Source organism: Gymnoscopelus braueri, assembly GCF_963280865.1.
Source record: "Gymnoscopelus braueri genome assembly, chromosome: 6".
Taxonomy (NCBI): domain Eukaryota; kingdom Metazoa; phylum Chordata; class Actinopteri; order Myctophiformes; family Myctophidae; genus Gymnoscopelus; species Gymnoscopelus braueri.
In genome coordinates this window covers 4,061,805-4,081,039 of record NC_137607.1, presented here as the reverse complement: position 1 = coordinate 4,081,039, position 19,235 = coordinate 4,061,805, and the positions used below count along the sequence as shown (strand labels likewise).

The 19,235-nt window shown below is 41.5% G+C and overlaps 1 protein-coding gene across 2 annotated transcripts; it reads right to left on the bottom strand.

Annotated features, from left to right (window-relative positions):
* Positions 1-1,016: 1,016 nt before the first annotated feature.
* LOC308086597 (uncharacterized protein) lies at positions 1,017-9,570 on the bottom strand. 2 transcript variants are annotated; one of them, XM_080430209.1, is made up of 7 exons: positions 9,458-9,570; positions 4,963-5,259; positions 4,508-4,774; positions 3,056-3,364; positions 2,782-2,874; positions 2,208-2,250; positions 1,017-1,987 (listed from the first exon to the last, which is right to left on the bottom strand). In XM_080430209.1, exons 1-6 carry the CDS (start codon positions 9,510-9,512, stop codon positions 2,234-2,236), a joined length of 1,038 nt encoding a protein of 345 aa, XP_080286335.1. In that variant the 5' UTR covers positions 9,513-9,570; the 3' UTR covers positions 1,017-1,987; positions 2,208-2,233. The 2 variants fall into 2 exon arrangements, with proteins under 2 accessions (XP_080286335.1, XP_080286334.1); XM_080430208.1 differs by having other exon boundaries at positions 2,208-2,246.
* Between the last annotated feature and the right edge of the window lie 9,665 nt (positions 9,571-19,235).

The window sequence follows — 19,235 nt, the reverse complement described above, 5'->3', positions numbered from 1 at the left end:
AGTCAACGAATTACAAACAATGCAAAATCTGTTTCAAAATATATTTACTTATTTGAGGAATTCCTCTTTTACAAAGTCATAAAACGTCGACAAGCTAAAGAAAACTATACATACAATCAGTAACGGACCATTTTTACACAGAAACAGCACGGAAGTACAGTAAAACACTTGTTTCCTTTGTGGTCCTATGTATTCAATTAATCATAAACGGCATGGCAGGTTTGTTTGTTTGTATAGCCCATTTCAACAAGAAAATGCAATGTGCTTTACATAAAATATTAAGTGCAGAGCATTAAGAGAGTGCAAAAGAAACATTACAAAGGGATATTTGAATACAATAAAAAATACAAAGCAAAAAGTAAAGAAGAATAAATTATTAAAAACCCAAGTAAAAGGCAGCGGCAAACAGAAAGTTATTTAGCTTAGTTGTAAAAGAACTGTCAGTAGTAATGCAGTTCTTAGACAGACGGCAGGGATCCAGTGTAAAGATCTAAGAACTGGAGTGATATGATCAACTTTCTTGGTATTAGTAAGGTCTCAAGAAGCAGTGCAAAACAGACAATTACAGAGACAAAAACAATATAATAACAAAAGATATACCAACCCACCCCCCAAAAAATAAATAATAATAATAATACCAGCTACCAAAGTGATTTTACCCCTTCCTTCACTAAAGTTTGTAAACAGGATTGTTCTTCAGGATGGCTTCAAGTAAGGTCTTAATGAAATGCCCCAAAACACATTAGGTGAGTGAGAATGACACTGAGATTATTATACTGTAGCACCAACGTCTTCCTCAGTTCCTGTCTACTAACCAGCAGGATTGCACAACTAGACAGTGACACCTGGGAAAAACTCAACAAAATGGAATGCTTCAACTCAGGGTGGGGGTCCCCAGTTCAAATATGATCATTTTGCGGGGTTGCAGCCTGAAAAGGTTGAGAACCACTGCCTTACAGTACCGTGAGTGCAATTTGTTATCTTCTTCATTATTATTAGATAGAGCACCCCTGTATTATTATTATCATATTCTTTGACCCGTATGCCGTTGACAGTGGCAATGGAAACTAAAAAACAAAAAACGCAAGCCCTATTTTATAGTTCACTCGCTGTGCTGTGAAAATACATGATCTATAATAAGCTATAGATTTTTCACTTATAATGACACGCCCAAAATAGGAAAGTGGCAAACGGTATCATTATAAAATATGAATGCCCACAAAACAATTGTATCAAAATAGAATATAAAATATCGGTCAAAAAGGGTATTCAATTAAAATGCAAAGCATTTTGTACTTTCAAAATATATAAAATACACATCTCTATCTGCATTGGATGGCATGATAAGCGCAGTGCGACCTCGCGTTGTGTCGCTCCCTGTCTGAAAAGCCCTATATCCTGTTTCCACCCTCTAGTTCAGGGGTCTTCAAACATTTTCAGTCCAAGGACCCCTTAGCTGAGAGAGACATGAACCTCTACATATTGTATATTGTGTTGCAGATTCAACTTTTTCATATATTTCATAGATGGCTTCATAGACTTGTGTTAGACAGCACTGTCATCAGTGTGTATCATCGGTATCAACCGTCAAAACCTTTCACTCTGTACTTGGTCTGCTTCCCCCCCCCCCTCTACATCAAACCTTTTTGCCGAAAATAGCCAATCTACAAGCTCACAACGCCTCGCAGGATCGGCTATTTTCGGCTAAAGTTCTCCTCAGAATAGGGATGCTAGGGTTTGAATGGTTTTCCTCCGCCTGCCTCACATTCCTGTAAGACTTGATTTGTTTGAATAAGTTACTGGACTTGACCTGTTTGCCTTTGTCATCTGCTTCTGGGTCCTCATCTCTGACACCATGACAAACACCACAGTTCACTGAAGTTATCGAGGCCAAGGACTTAGAACAGTAGTGATGCTTATCATGCTTCAGTGATGATCAGGAGGACTATGTGGAACTTATTTCCTTCTTGGCTTCAGATGTTTTGAGCTGCAAATAAAATGAAAAGAGCTCATTCCCCATTTGTCAGTTCTCAGAATATAGCATTTTACCACATTGAGATTTGCTTTGAAAGAAACATGCGTGACGTGCATTATTATCAGCCTATAACAATAATAGTTTTTTGTTAGTCTTATAATGTCAAATACAGATCTAGAGTGTAACAAATTATTTGCTTCACTGCTGTATAAGAAAACACAGGCAACTGTACCTGATGTGGAAGGTAAAGCTTGCATTTCAGATGGTGTTCCTATCTGAATGGAGAGATGACATGAGTGGAGGAATGAAGGAAATGCTCAGCAATATCCAGTGGTGGAAGAAATACTCAACTTTTTACTTAGCTATAAGTAAAAGTATCAATACCACAATGTAAACATACTCTGATACAAGTAAAAGTTCTGTATTTACTTGAGTACCAAAGTATTGGCATGAAAATGACGCATTGTGAGCTTGTAGATTGGCTATTTTCAAATAGCTGAAGTATATACAGTATATATATATAGGCCTGAAGTTAATGTATGTTTTGTAATAATAATCAAAATCTACAAAGTAACTAATGTTTTCAAATAATTGCAGTGGAGTCAACTTTGCCTCTGAGATGTAGTGGAGTAGAAGTAAAAGTATTGAATATTGGAAATACTCCAGTAAAGTAAAAATACCTCAAAAGTGTACTTAAGTACAATACTTCAGTACATGTACTTAGTTACTTTCCACCACTGGCAATATCAACATACAGTATATACAATTAATTAAAGTGTGTCAGTGGAGATTGATTTTCATTTTACCTCTGCTTCTCGCCCTCCATTTTAGGTACATTATAGCTAGTGCTATAATGATGATGATGATGATGATGAAGGGGATGATGACCACAATATGACCTAAAAGAGGGGAAAGTAAGTATTGTACTACCACTGTAATAACCCATTTTCAACACAATGACATGTAAATACTATGTCAAAAGTATTTTTAGACGATACTGTGTAAAAAAAGAAGAATATATCCAAATATACTTCAGAGCAGATTACAAGTAACAGTATATTATTCATGTATTTGTATTACCTCTATCTTCCTGGATTATCAGTGAGGTATAGCTGACATACGTGTCATCAGCACGGCAGAGTTCACATCTGTAGACACCCTCCAGTTTCACTGAGGAGGCGCTGAGCTGGAGGGCTCCCAACTCAGACACACCCCTCACTCGTTCCTTCCATTTGTCTGTGTCTGGAGTGGAAGGGCTGGTGGAGAAGTAGTTGACGATGGTTTCAATGTGGTTGAAGCGCCAGGTGACATTGAAGTCCTTCAGGGTAGAGCTGGGTGCCTTGCAGGGAATTGCTACATCAGCAGAGAGTAGGAAACAACGGACTGGAGCTGAAATATTAAGAGACAGGGTGTCCCAGCAGTTATTAGAATGAGTCTGTTCTGGGATAGAAAGGACACAGATTTGATCTTAATAGTGTGTCCAGTAGGTCCTTAATAAACCCTAACATGAGTAAGCTAAAACAGCTTACTCATTGTAAGCTGTTTTAGCTTAAGCTAAAGCCAACCAGTTGCTCTTAGAGGTTCACAAACCGGGCTGAGGAGTAGGGGTGATGTTTTTTGTCTCACCCTGTACAGCACTTTGGTAAATTTTGATTGTTGTAAATGTGCTTCATAAATAAAGTTTAATTTGATTTGATTTGATTTAAAGGGATATTTCACTTTCAAAAACACTTTTGGTCATTTTATCATCTACTCAGGCCTTTGTGAGCCCCCAGACAGTTTTTAAGTTGCTCGATTCAGTATTTATGTATTTGATATTCATTTTATCAGACACGCCCCCTTCCTATACAAACCCATTGTAACTTCAAACTCCATTTTAACCATGTTAGATTCATCAAAAACACCAGTCCTTGGTTCTGGTGACTCACCCTGCCCCCCTAATACGCGAGGGGGCCGTGTTTTGGGGAAAATTAAAAAAATAAAATACAATAAAAAAATTAAATTAAATAAATGAAAACAATTATCGGAAAAACACGGCCCCCTCACGCATAAGGAGGGCAGAGTGAGTCCCCAGAAGCAAGGACGGGTGTTTTCAACGAATCTAACATGGTTAAAATGGAGTTTGAAGTTACAATGGGTTTGTATAGGAAGGGGGCGTGTCTGATAAAATATATAAATACTGAATCGAGCAACTTAAAAACTGTCTGGGGGGCTCACAAAGGCCTGAGTAGATGATAAAATGACCAACAGTTTTTTGGAAAGTGAAATATCCCTTTAAGCTAAATACCTATGTGCCCTATTTAGACGATCTATGGTGCAGGATGCAAGACCAACTCGGGGCCGGTCTATCTAATGTGCAATAGCTTTTTGACTCTTGTCTCTGTATAGTCCCTGGCACAAAACATTTTTAGATGGGGGTCTGCGGCCAAATATGTGGCATGAAAAGGTTTGAGAACCACTGTACTACTGTACATCACATTCATTGTGTTAACTGTAAAATGCTTATTCAAGTCAGTAGATCAGATGTCTTACGGAGACGGCTTAAGGTGACAGTCTTTCCTCCTCCCTCTGTGGCAACAGAACAGATGTAGTCCAGCTGTGAGTCCTCTGCTGTCAAGGTCAGAGAACTGCTGATGTGGTAGAGCTGCTCTGTGGTCTTGGTGACAGTGGTTGAGTAGTTGAAGCTGTAGTTGGAGGAAGGGCTGGTGGACCAGGTGAGAGTAGGCTCTGGGTAGATTCCTCTGGAGCTGCAGGTTAACGTGTCACCTTCCAGTTCCATGGAGACACTGACCACTGGGGCTGTAACAAAGTGAGAGGTCGTTTTACTGTTAACTGATGAATTGTTTGTTGCGGTGTACATATGACATTCAACTGCAATGATATACTACACCAATCAGAATAGGGTTTTCATTTTTCTTTTTTTAGTGACCATGATATATTTGAAGAAATATATAAGAATATGTTCCAACTTTCTCTAATATACTCACCCAATATTGTGACATTGAAATGGTGGTATGAGCTAGCTCTGTTGATCACTTGTCCATCATAAATACCAGTATCGTTGAGGGTGAGGTTTGTAATGAGGAGAGATCCAGTTTCTTTGTCCAGGTGGATCCGTCCTCTGAACCTGTCCATGGTTTGATTATGCAACTGGCCATTGAAGGAATGTGCCAGAAGATCTCTTTCTGGACCAAATGACCAGAGAAGATTAGAATCATGAGGCACATTACTAACACCAGTCTGTAGAGTGATGTTATGTCCGACCTTCCCAACAACGTGGTTATCTGCAAAGACAGACAGACAGACAGACAGTTTATTTGTCAGATGAATATGAATTAATCTTCAATAGTTTGCATTGTGCCAGGCCTCCTTCATTTGTACATGGTCTATATGAAGCATGGTGCAATTGTATCAGGGGTGTTGTTATTATGCCCCTAGTCTCGTGTGGCCAGACTGTTGCCTCCCACAATTTTCAAATGTTTCCGGTCATACAGTGGGTAGCCTCGATCTCCAGGCTTTTATTGTTTAGTTTTGCTAAAAAATAAAAGCGTGGCCCAGCGCGTCGGTGTACTCGGTATGAGGAAGTGTTTCATTTCCCAACCAACCAGAGTGCAGTGGGCGTCGCTCGTAATGTTGTGTTAACGGGGTGGGGGTTGACGGACAGATCGGTGAACCAATGGGATCAGGCGCAATCTCTCGCCGGCTCTATACACCCGCCCCTCTATACACGAAATCAGGAGCGTTGGGGCAGCCTATACAGTGGGTGCATCCACACATGAGATGCAAGTTGACGCTCAGAAGTCAGAAGTCCTGTACGGTCAACCTGCACACATCATCCTCTGCGTATCCCTTTGGGGACCCGGGTTTGATGACAAAAAACTAACATTGAGAGCAAATGAATGCTTGTAAAGGTCCCAAATGATCTGATAACACTTACATATTTTAAGAGCGTGCGTGCGTTGAATCGTCAATATATTCTACATTGTATTGCATAACTAAAGGGAAAAACCAGTCTGTCTGATGATTCATGAAAAACTGGTTGCTGTTGATCATTTCCTCTCCCAGCTGTGTGCTGGATTGTTTACGTCGTTTTAGTACTGATAAGGGAAGGCTGCTGAAAACCGTTCGACAGCGCATTCTACATTGTATTGCATAACTTTGGACAGAGTCCCCAAAAAATTGCGAAACACCAGGCTGACTGATATCTCAGGAAAAAGTGTGTGTGTGTGTGTGTGTGTGTGGGGGAAAAAACGGAAAGACCGTCCCGATGCGCGCTGGAAGCACTGGGTGCATCCACACATGTACGTCAAGTTGACGCTAGGGTTGCAAGACCTTGTTCCGGTTCCGGCCATTTCAGGCCCCCCCCAGCACTCAATGAAAAACGGAACCCGATATGCTTTTCAGACGGACGTCGGGATGGAACTTCCGGTTTTTAACTTAACATGGGAGTGGATGGGACTTCCGACAACTTGACGTACATGTGTGGATGCACCCAGTCTGGGACTGGGACTCAGAAGCTCTGATCATGATTAGAATATAACCCGGATGTGAAGCCTCCCCCCCACTTCTGTTTGCAAATTTATCCTAATATAAATCAAAATCATCTAAGTATATATAGCTTTCTGCTTAGCAGAAATGGAAATTAAAAAATAAAATGTAAAGATATTTTTAAATATATTTTCGAGAACAGAAGTGCCAGTTTCCTCTCTCGGGTTTCAGGAGGTGTAGTTCCAGACTATATATAGTATTCAGAGATTGTGGAATATTGTCTGGCTATGCATTTCCTCGCCCCTCCCGTTTGTATGCGAGAGCTGGCGAAAACTTCTGGGAACTCAGATTAGGCTATGCAAGACTATTATGCCCCAGTCTAGGGGTGCCTGAAACATGAAAAAGTTCCTGCCTTCCCCAGGTCCCAAGTAGACTGAGGAAATAACAAAAATAAGAATGTTACAAAATAGTAATAACAACTGAATGAAGTGATTAACAAAAAGTTGATTTAAAAAATAAGATTCGAATGACAATTGAGGAGGACAATTAAAAAACTAAAGACAACTAAGTAAAATCTTACAATATCTTACCTACCCTATAACATAAACAAGAATCAAAAGGATCAGACAGACATGCGCATATATTCTTGAGGACATTATTAGGCATATTTATTATTTGACTATAAAATGTATCTCACACCTAAATAAATTCGAGAATGTTTGCACGTGCAGGCGCGCGGCGCGCACACAGACAGACAGACACACACACGCGCACGTCGCGCGCACGCATGTGTATATTCTTGAGGAAATTATTAGGCATATTTATTATTTGACTAAATTAATCTCACACCTAAATAAATTCGAGAATGTTTGCACGTGCGCGCGCACACACACACACACACACACACACACACACACACACACACACACACACACACACACACACACACACACACACACACACACACACACACACACGCACACATACATAGCAAATGCAAAGTAGCCTAAAGTCCAGCTGCAAAAACGCCGAGAATAATTCTGTTCATTTTGAAAGGTGTGACGGTGAAGTCGTGAGGAATCCTGGTCGCCTGTGTGTGTCTGGCCCGTTACCGTTACCGTTAGCTCCTCTCTGAGACTCTTGAGTCTGAGTCTGACTGTCACACCGACTGTGCACGCAAGCAAACTTGTATGGGGGTCCCTGGCATATTAAACATATTTTCAGATGGTGGTCCGCAGAAAAATATGTATTAATGTGGGGGTCCATGACATGAAAATGAAACACTGGTTTAAACACCATTAGGAAACAAGCCCCAAATAAGCAACTTCACTTTAGAAACAAGCACAAAAAAACGCAAACCGGCCGCAACTACCAATATTTACAACCAACTTAACAGAAAAACAAGCCCACAAGTCGCTCATAATAAGCGGACATTAGGAGGCGTTCAGTGTGAATACCAAAACGCTCGCCCCAAAACACAGTCGCCCCGGGGCAAATCCGTCGGTATTCACCTGGTATCCCTAAACGTAACCTCAGTAAACTATGACTAAAAAAAACTAACCTTGTCCTTATTCCTAAACGTTACTCGTGTAAAACGGTGCCAAAACCTAATCTTATTCCTAAACCTACAGTAAAACTATGGCTAACCCTAAACTTATTTCTAAACTCAGTAAAACTGAAAAGTCCTACAAAGCATACAAGAACCGCTGGTCCGTGGGAAAAAATGGGGGGCGAGCGCGTTTTGGGGCGAGGCTTCCAGACAAAACAAAACACTTGCAAAAAAAAAACTCAGCCCGTTCACGCAGCCATGCGGAGCCAATAGGCTGTCTGTCTGTCAAGCTGATATTATACCAAATGAAACGTGAGAATGACCGTGATATGTAAATGCCTGTAGGCTGGCTGTCAAGCTGATATTATCAGTGGTGGAAAAAGTACTCAAATCCTTTACTTAAGTAAAAGTACCAATACTGCAATATAAAAATACTCTGTTACAAGTAAAAGTCCAGAATTAAAAATGTACTTTAGTAAAAGTACAAAAGTATTGGCATCAAAATGTACTTAAAAGTACCAAAAGTAAAAGTACTAAATATTTGAAAATAGCAGATCTACAAGCTCACAACGTGAGTGTAGATCGGCTATTTTCAAATAGCCTAGGTATAAAATAGGGCTGAAGTGGTTAATGTGTGTTTCATTATATCATAATTTATATCTGAAAAGTAACAAGTAACTAAAGTTTTCAAATAAATGTAGTGGAGTAAAAGTACAATATTTGCCTCTGAGATGTAGTGGAGTAGAAGTAAAAGTATTGGAAATTGGAAATAGCCTACTCAAGTAAAGTACAAATACCTCAAAATTGTACTTAAGTACAGTACAGTAGGCTACTTAAGTAAATGTACTTAGTTACTTTACACCACTGGATATACCAATGAAACGTGAGAATGACCGTGATATGTAAATGTATGCCAGTAGGCTGGCTGTCAGCTATAATGATGAAACGGGAGATTTACCGAGACATGTAAATGACACTGAACCGGACAATTATGCGTCCGGGCCGCCGGCCAGAGGTGGAAGGAGGACAAGCGGGGTCAAAAACCGGACTGTCCGGCGTAAAACCGGACGAATGGCCAAATGGGGTCCTTTGTACTCAATACATAGTGACTTTAAATGACAGACAGATATACACTTCTATGCAGAACATCCTAAAAACAGTTTAGGAAAGACGACCGTCGGCAGCAGACGACCGGCATGTGAACCATGACTCTCGGTGATCGTTCGTGCGCCGTGCATCATGCCTAGTTAATATCACAATAAATACGAAATAGTATTTCGCATTCTTGTCGCAACCAGTAGTTATTGTGATAACTAACTGACTATTTATCATATGCTTTTTAATAGAGACCAAGTTTGATTGGTTTTGATCAATCCTGATATATTGCCTAAATCGATATAAGTTGAAAAAAGTGATTTATTCTCAGTAGTAATAGTTCTTCTTACCAGATGCGAAGCAAGGTCCAGCTGAAAAAACCCAGAGGAGAATAATCTTGTTCATGTTGAAGGGTATGACAGGGGTGGGGGGGGTAGATGAAGTGAGGAGTAGCCTAGTGTTGCATGTCTGGTCCGTTAGACCCTCTTGCCTCTCTGTCGTTCACATGCTGTCCTGCTCGGTTTTAATGGAAAGTTTTTTCTATTAGCTCCACCCACACCCACAGCCACCGGTGGCGCTACAGCTGGCAGCCAGAACGGCTCAGCATGGTGGCAGCAGCTCACGCGTCATTTACACACACCCACATACCTCATCCACCCACCCACACACACACACACACACACACACACACACACACACACACACACACACACACACACACACACACACACACACACACACACACACACACACACACACACACACACACACACACACACACACACACACACACACACACACACACACACACACACAGATGATGACCCTCCTCCACTCGGCGTCACAACATTATAATCCGCCCCACATAGCGAGGCTGCCTTCCTCCCATCTCCACTACTCACACACACTGGGTGGAGTTCTCTAGACCCCATCGTCCGGACGCACAAAGCACCGTGACTGGCTAGTTGTTTAACAACGTTGAACTTGAAATGAGTGTCTGTCAACAGCTCAATAATAGCTCTAACCCTGGAACCAACGGCACAGCCACATACCGATTGGAACCACTGCAGCAAAACGGCATATACCATTTTTAAAAAACGGTATATGCCGTTTTTGTAGCTCCTTTCGGAACTCAGGCAGGCTGTAGCTACCTTTTGGGGATTTGGGAGGTTCCCAAAGGGGCATACCGGGGCATACCACATACCACTTTTGGAGCTCGCCCTGTGCACAGTCACAGTTGAAGGTATATTTTGTCTAAAACACCCTATCTGATCTATGTAGGCTAATATTTCAATGCCTGCAATTCAGTGTAAATTCTCCTCGAGTCAGCGGTTGCCTGACAACCAAGTTAACTGGGCCAGTCACAACACGAACACGACTGTCCTTGTAAGCAGAGAGAGAGAGAGAGAGAGAGAGAGAGAGAGAGAGAGAGAGAGAGAGAGAGAGATGAGAGAGAGAGAGAGAGAGAGAGAGAGAGAGAGAGAGAGAGAGAGAGAGAGAGAGAGAGAGAGAGAGAGAGAGAGAGAGAGAGAGAGAGAGAGAGAGAGAGAGAGAGAGAGAGAGAGAGAGAGAGAGAGAGAGAGAGAGAGAGAGAGAGAGAGAGAGAGAACGCGAACAAGTCACTATAAGTGTTCAATGGGCACTTTATGTAAAGTAAAACATCATTCAATACACAAACGATTACACATCTCTGCCTGCAGTTACTTGATATATAATATAGTGATGTAGGAGTGTTGCAAGAAAAGTGTGGCCGTGAAGGAAAAGTGAAACTACAGAGAAACTACCTTGTTACTTCACTTCCCATATTCTGTAGACACATCGCTTGCTTGTTTGCTGATGAACTGTCTCATGATAATGCATCACCATACATGCACACTCGTGCACGCATGCACACACACACGCACACACACAGGACTGATGAATGTAATTGTGAAGACGGGTGGGTTGTCTCCACATTCTATGTAAACAACACCACTGCAGACAAACATTCACATTCGTTAGCACAGAGAATAAGTGTGAATTTCCTCAAATGTTGGAAACTGGGATTCTACTGAACAGGGTACATACATACAGTAGTGTTCCCCTTGGGGTCAGGAGAGGCCAAATCCATGTCTCTACCAATACTGTGCTCCCATGATATTGGTGATTGGAGCTGAAAGAAAGGCAATCGGATACTAAAATGTTTACTCCAGTACAGCCATCACAGAGAGATCATTCTTATTATGACTCATATTGTTTCCTGTTATGGGTCTGTTGTTATGGGTCTCTGTGTGTATGTACACGCACTTGTGTCAATTAAGTAATCCCTGGCACCTGCTCACTCAAACATGCGTAAACACACACACATACACACACGACACGCACGCACGAGTGTGTGCATGTCCAAAACACCAGGCTGAATGCAGTGGCGTAACGCAGAATCGCGGGGCCTCCCCGCGTGAGTTTGATGCGCGCGCGTGCATGTACGTGGGCCTCACGCGCGCGAAATATTTCGGGTCTAATTCGGGTCTATTTGACCAATATAAATCAACTTTTTTCTTTTTTTTTGCTGTAAAAATATTTGTATCAGCGCAGGCGGGGCCCCGCCTGCTGGTGGCCCCCCCGCACCGCAGCACTTGCTGCCCCTCCGTTACGCCACTGGCTGAATGATATCACAGGAAAAGACGGTTGTCATTTTGCGTGCGTGCGTGCGTGCGTGCGTGCGTGCGTGCGTGCGTGCGTGCGTGCGTGCGTGCGTGCGTGCGTGCCATTTAATCCTATGATGGAATCTGCCTGGAATAACACGGAGACAGCAGTTTACACCAAATTCTTGTATCATACTGGGCTGGCTACTTTTCTCTCATCTCAAACAGCACTGGCTAAACCTCTGTACCTCTCTGTAGAGATGGCTATGTGCCAACACACTCTCATGCTCTCCCCAGATCATGTGTAAGGTTATAAAATAGACATTACATGCATGTATTGACATTTCACTGTCATCACATGCACACACTTACTCATACACATATACAGTAAGGACCCCTAGCGTCCCTATTCTGGGGCAAAGGCAAACATTCAGCGAACATACCACACCTACAAACTCACTGTGAGCTGGTAACTCTGCTATTTTCGAAGAAATTTGGTGTAGAGGGGAAAAAGGAGGGGGCCTAGTATAGACCCCTGGGGGACTCCGGTCAATTATCTGTACTTAAGTAAAAGTATCAATAACGCAATGTAGAAATACTCTGTACATGTAAAAGTCTGGTATTCAGAATTTACTTGAGTAAAAGTATAAAAGTATTGGCATCAAAATATACATAAAAAGTAAAAGTACTCGTAGAATGTCCCATTTCACAAGTTTTCAAAATGTATAAAACATGACACGCAGCAAAGGATCGGCCCGGGACTCAAACCCGCGACACACTGTCTGGCATTGTAGCCGAGGGTGCCTGGACCGCCACGCCGCGGCCCAGGCCTCTGTTAGTTGTAGTCTTGACTAAACAACCCCCACCACCACCACCAGCACCAGCACCAGCAGCACCACGCTTCCTCTGTTCTCTTTGTGCCGTTCTCTGGGCCTTTTTTAATCACACACAAATTACTTCCGTTTCAACTGTCTGTCGTTTTTGTTAAAGTTATACAGTGCAGGTCCACAAATAACGATTTTTTTTTCACTGCAGACCGTTCTGACGTCATTTTCGTGGGAAAGGCTCACCGAGCCACCTTTTCAATAGAAATTATAATAGAAAAGGCTTTCGGGGGTGAAATTCATGGAGTGGGTGTTGTGAAACATTTGCCACTCACAAAAGATATACAATTTAACTTTAGTTTTGTTGAAAAACTTACCTAGTATTACTTTAAGTGACTCACTGTAGCCTATTATGTGTCACGTCCAAGAGACATCTTAAATCACATGCTCACACTTCAGTTAGGTTGTTTTAAAACCACTTAAAGTATGATGGACGGCTGTGCACGCCGTGCGTTGTCGTCTCCCCTTTGATGGTGACCTGTGTGTTGTTGAGCATTGTTGTGCTGTAGTGACGAAACACCCTGCCAGCAGCACTGGCACTTGGCCAGCAGACCAGCTCGGAGCCAGTCTAAACTTGAAGCACTGTGGGGAAAATAGCTAAGACCAACACACCCTCACGTGCAAAATTGGCGCAAGATCCCATAGTGCCATGAAGCAATCTTGTTGCCTTTAGGGAAAGGTGGTTCAACCTTTTGATGAGGTCATCGCTACCCAGAGTACCAGATTTATTTGTGAACTGTACTAACTGGTGTCGGTAATGCTGATAATCTTAAACCTGATTTATACTTAGTTGCAAGCTGGTGTTGCATGCCCTAAATAGCAGATATACAAGCTCACAACATGTCACATCCATGGCGCATTGTGAGCGTGTAGATCTGCTATTACTGAGCACAACATACAAAGGACTTGTATGGTGTGGGTAAGTGTAGTCCACACTAAACTCAAGACGTTTGAGGAGACAGACATAGTGTTATGCAAAGAGATTCTTGTTAAGCACTTTCAACCTGGTGTTCCTATTTGGGGGCATGTCATATGACATAGGTGAACATTTAAAAAGAAAAAGTAAAATAATGTAGCATAAGCTTACAAGACATTTCAATGTGACACATTGTGAGCTTCTACATCAGCTACTCTCGCTAAGTATAACCTGGGGATTAAGTGAATAAATCTGTCTACCAATGTGCTCAAATGTGTTTGTTTACTTTGGCTTTGTTTTTGCCGTCTGGCCTTGTGATCGAAATAGACAAGATTCGTTTGTTTTTTGGGCGAGTAGCTGTTGTCACTCTTTCCAGCGCTGCCTGCCAATGTTCCCATTAGTCTCTTATCAAAACCAGATGCGCACAAACATTAATTTTAAATGTTTTTTGTGGTAAAAATGAAGACACTAAACCAGGATGAAATTGTGATTTTGTTAACAAACAATTGTTCGTCTGAGTGGCTTGAGGAGTCAAAGCGGCTGCTGTTTGAACACCACTGTACGAAATGTGACGCACAAAGGCGCACAGAAGGATGTTAATAACTTCAAGGCCTGCTTAAAGCTTTTTAGTGAGCTCGGAGAAAATATTCCCAGGTTTGTGTCACACTATCTGGATGAACTGCCATGCACCGGTTGGGTTCGGCAACATGGACGCCTCGGCACTGCTAAGCAGAACGGAGCAGCCGAGCCAAGATCTAGTGTGTGGTCTGAGGAGGTCACTGGAAACACAGACAGATGTGAGTCCCGGCCATGAATCACCGGGTGACGGCTGTGGAGAAACACTGTGTTCCGGGCTACGATCCTCCTGGGACTGCCGGCTCCATACGGGAGGCGCTGCGGGGGCCAGAGCCGTGGCGGGGGCTAACAGGCCCTGTTTGTCAACAGGAGCTAACAATGTCTCCCGCTGGGAGCTGAGGCTCCGAGGCCCGGGTGTGGATACCGGTATCGCCAGTAGCCTACCTCACGAGAGGAGGTGCAGGGGCTGGCGGGTTCCGCACAACAAGAGGAGTTGGATCTAGGTGTAACTACAACTTCATTCATTGCCACTATCACAGCTACAGACAGTCCCCGCAGTGTTGTGATTGTGAAGGAAGGTCGCAAGAAGCCGGGGTCGCTGAAAGCAGCAGCAGTGAGGGCCAAACCTCACAACAAGCAAATTCACTTTGACTTGAGACATGAGCAGAAGAATTTGGGAATAGTTGGAACTTGCACTGAGAGCAACATTGACGTGGTGACAACCAAACTGGTGAGCGTGTGTGTTTGCTACTCGGTTTTCCCCTAATCTGGATGCGGATACACTGCAGGATTATTTATCGGAGAAATTGGGCAATAAGACAGTGACATGTCGTAAGATCGAGTCGCCCCACTGCAGATTTGCTTCGTTTCACATTACGACTGAATGTGATAATGTTGATGATATATGTTTGATCCCAAACTGTGGCCCGCTGGAACCTATGTCCGCCGCTATTATGAGGCTCTTGGGCCCAAGGCCACCGGCAGCGGTATACTTGCAGCTCTGCTTGAGAGCCAGTCTGCGACGGCATAGTCACTGTGACAAACTAACTAATCTCTATGAACATTGCGTTGTGTGACTTGTGTCTGACAATGCGCGAGGACTGCGTGTTGGCCACAGTGAAACCGATAAATCAGGGCGAGTTGCCACTCTGTGGAATAAACCAGGAATGACCAGTTGGTTAATGTCATTAGATTGGGAGTTAACATGGGCTATTGGGAAAGACTCAAGAGCTGTGCTGTAATGGTAAAAAGATAATAATTGTGAATGTTTATACACCATATGAGTGCTATCAAACTGAGGATGAGTATCTCAGTAGGATGGCATTCATTGTGTCTTTTATTCAGGATAATCCTTCCACCTGCATCTATATTGTCGGTGACATGAATGGAGATGTAACGCTAAATCTTTATTTGGTAAACATTTAATGGATTTCTGTTCAGACAGTGGATTGATTTTATCTAGCAAGGTTTTTTTTTTTTTTTTACCTGAGAATAGTTATACACTTATTTCAGCGAGGCCTTGCACACTACTTCCTGGCTTGATCACTGCCTCTGCACAGTGGATGCTCACGACTCGATTGATACAATAGAAATTGCTTATGATTTGGCCACCACAGACCACATACCATTTCGTGTGGTGTTAAATACAGGGCAGGCCAACTACATATTCCATTTACTTTTCGTTCACCAGCTGTATTATGTGTGACATGGGAAGGAATTAAGGAAAGGACATCACTTTTGTTTCTCCAGAAGAAGCAACAGCATTTATGAAGAAGCTTGAATAACCATGGATTTTACCGCATCCCCGACGGACCCTGAGAAGAGCCAAAAGCATTAATCCAGAGGATTTTTTCTTTTTCTTTTTATTCCTTTTTAATATAGATATATTTCTCTTTTTTTAAACCTTTCACATTTTTTCATTATATTTTTTTTACAAGAAGATAGGGACCTAGAGTAGAAAGACGGACATTAAGCTTAATTTTCATAACAGGAGCATAATTTAGATAGTTATTTTTTTCTTTATTTTTTCCCCCTCCTTATTTGCACAGATCTGGACATTATATTTTCTATTTAGTTCGACTTAAAGGAGGAAGGAGAAGAGCAGAGGACGGTAGGGTGGGTGGGAAAGGGAGAGAAAAAAAAGAGACCAGGAAAAGAACGCAATGTTTGGAACTCTTTTTACCACCAGCAGCAGGCCGTTTCAAATCAACAGACTGAGTATTATTGCGACCAGTTAACGTGACCCTGTATCAAAAGGATGACCCTTTATGATCAATAATGACGTTGATGGTACAACACCTGTTAACGCAACCCCCCCTTGATGGAAGAGACTTTTAGTGGAGGGTTTTGTTATGGGGTCTGAGTGAGAGCTTAAAATACTGCATAGGCCTAGTGTCAAATATTGTTCTTTTTTTGTTTCATTTATAATTACTCGTTTTGAAGAATTTTTTTTTTAACCTTCTTTTTACTACAATTAATTTAGATATACTTGGCTTTAGAACTTTGACAGGAGTGTTTTTCCTATTTTATATTCTACTTTTTTCTCTTTTCTTTTTTTCGTTTCGTTTTTTACAGAGGCCTAACAAAACCACTCAACCACTCTGACATGTATTTTGCGCAGTAAGAAGGCGTGATATGTAAGGCATTATAGGCACAATTAGTCTTAGGCTTTTTTCTTTTTTTTTTACATCATACTAATTTATGTCAAGTAGACCTTTTGATAAAATCGGAGTAAGAGGAAGGAACTATGTGATTTATATGTTGGTTCTCTTTTGTTTTGCTAAATGAAGCCAGGATGGTTGTTGGCATATGTATGCATATATGTATAAATTACTAGCGTTTTTTTTATTTATTATTATTTCTATTATCATTATTATTTTTGATATAAGGCATAATAGACCTATTTAGCTTTGTGACATCAAATTACTGTAGGTCAAATACACCTTATGATAAAATCAGAATAAGTATATGAACAGATTAAGAGGTATGTGATTGATATTTCTTTTTTTCTGTTCTACTAATGAAGCTAGTTGTTTATGCATGTATGTATGCATGCATGCATAAATATGTATAAACTATGAGCGATTTATTTTCTTCACTATTTTTATTATTATTATCACTATGTTCATATATTCTTTATTTTGTTGACATTATTATTGTAGTTATTATTGTACAGTATTTGTATTATCATTCTTATTATTACCTGAGGATTACAAGTTTAAGGTAAAAGTAAAAATAGGACTTAATTATGAAAGGCCACGGGCACAGTAGACAGCTCCCACCTGTACAGAGATACAGGTGTTTTCTTTTTCATGCGGGAAATATTAAAAGGGTTAAAGGGATGGGGGTGGGTGGGTACATGTTATGTGTTAAGTGTTATGTGTTTTGCTAGGCCCAACTGCAGTTTGCTAAAACTAACCACATCCATAGTCCTATGATGTTGGCTATACGTCTGGAGACAGTCATACAACGTCTTATCCATCCGGATCAGACAGGTTTTATGAGAGGTAGATTTTCATCAGATAATATTCGAAGATTTTGTAACGTGATATCTCATACTCGTAAGGATAAATCCCCTATGGTGGTAGTATCGATAGATGCAGAATTAAGCGTGGGTAATATAGCCTGGGTAATATTGAAGTATCAAAAGATGTGGTCATGTGTCTGGATATGAACTGCAAGAACCCACAACACTGTAATGTATTATGTTCCCTGTATGAAGCTGTTGTGGAGTCTCTGAGTATCTCCAGCAGCCTCTCTTCAAGCATAGGGCAAAAGTGTATAATGCTAAGCCAGGGTGGAATGACCATGTTGAAGAGCTTCATGCAGAGGCTAGAAAGGCTTTTAAAATATGGGCTGAGTCAGGCAAAGGTAGACATGGACCTGTTTGAAAAGAAAAAACGCACTAATGTGTTTCCATATTTTAAATATGCCATTTGTTTTACCAAAAGAAATGAAAACACTATGAGGTCAGATTCTCTGGCAATGAAGTTGCATAAGAATAATGTAAATGACTTCTGGAAGGAGATAACAAATATTAATAATTGCAAAACATGTCTTCCATCAAACATAGATGGTGTGAGTGGGTCTGATGCAATCTTGCGGTTATGGCAGAATCAGTATTTTGAACTTTTCAACTGTGTGAAAAGTAACCTGTTTGTAGTGGATCAGGTAGATTTAAATGATGATGTGATTGTCACTCCTGCTGAGGTCCATGAAGCTATTCTGAAGCTAGGCCTGTGGTCTGGACAATATAGCAGCTGAACATCTTACATTTGCCAGTAAGAAACTGTGTCCTGTAATTGCGATGTGTTAGTGCCGGTCATTAAAGACAAAGTGGGCAAGCTAACCAGCTCAGAAAACTATAGGCCTATAGACCTAGCGTTTTGTCCAAAATTATGGAGACGATTATACTCAGTAGACTTGAGAAATACATCAAGTCTATTGACAACCAATTTGGCTTCAAACGTAAGCATGGCACTGATATGTGTATTTTTGCACTTAAAGAAATTTTAGATAAATATAATAGGCAAAATTCTACAATGTTTATGTGTTTTATTGATGCGTCACATGCTTTTGACCGTATTAATCATGAGAAATTATTTTTTAAATTGTCGCAAAGAGGGGTTCCTAGTTTTCTAGTCAGAATCCTGGTCTTCTGGTATGCTCACCAGACGATGCGAGTAAAATGGGGGAGGTCAACCTCTGCTCCCTTTCGTGTGAACAATGGCGTCAGCCAGGGGGGGATTTTGTCTCCTTTTCTCTTTACTGTTTATATGGATGATTTATCTTTGATTTTAAACACATGTGATACAGGGTGTAGGGTTGGCAATTAGCGAATTAATCACCTTATGTATTGTCCGAAGCAGAGAAGACAGACAGTTGGTGTGTGTGTGTGTGTGTGTGTGTGTGTGTGTGTGTGTGTGTGTGTGTGTGTGTGTGTGTGTGTGTGTGTGTGTGTGTGTGTGTGTGTGTGTGTGTGTGTGTGTGTGTGTGTGTGTGTGTGTGTGTGTGTGTGTGTGTAGACTGTGTAGACTGTGTAGACTGTGTAGACTGTCATGAGCCATCCAGTCCTCTCAGGTCATCTGGGACAGGTCTGTTTTATGAACCCAGAGATCCAGCGTTCAGG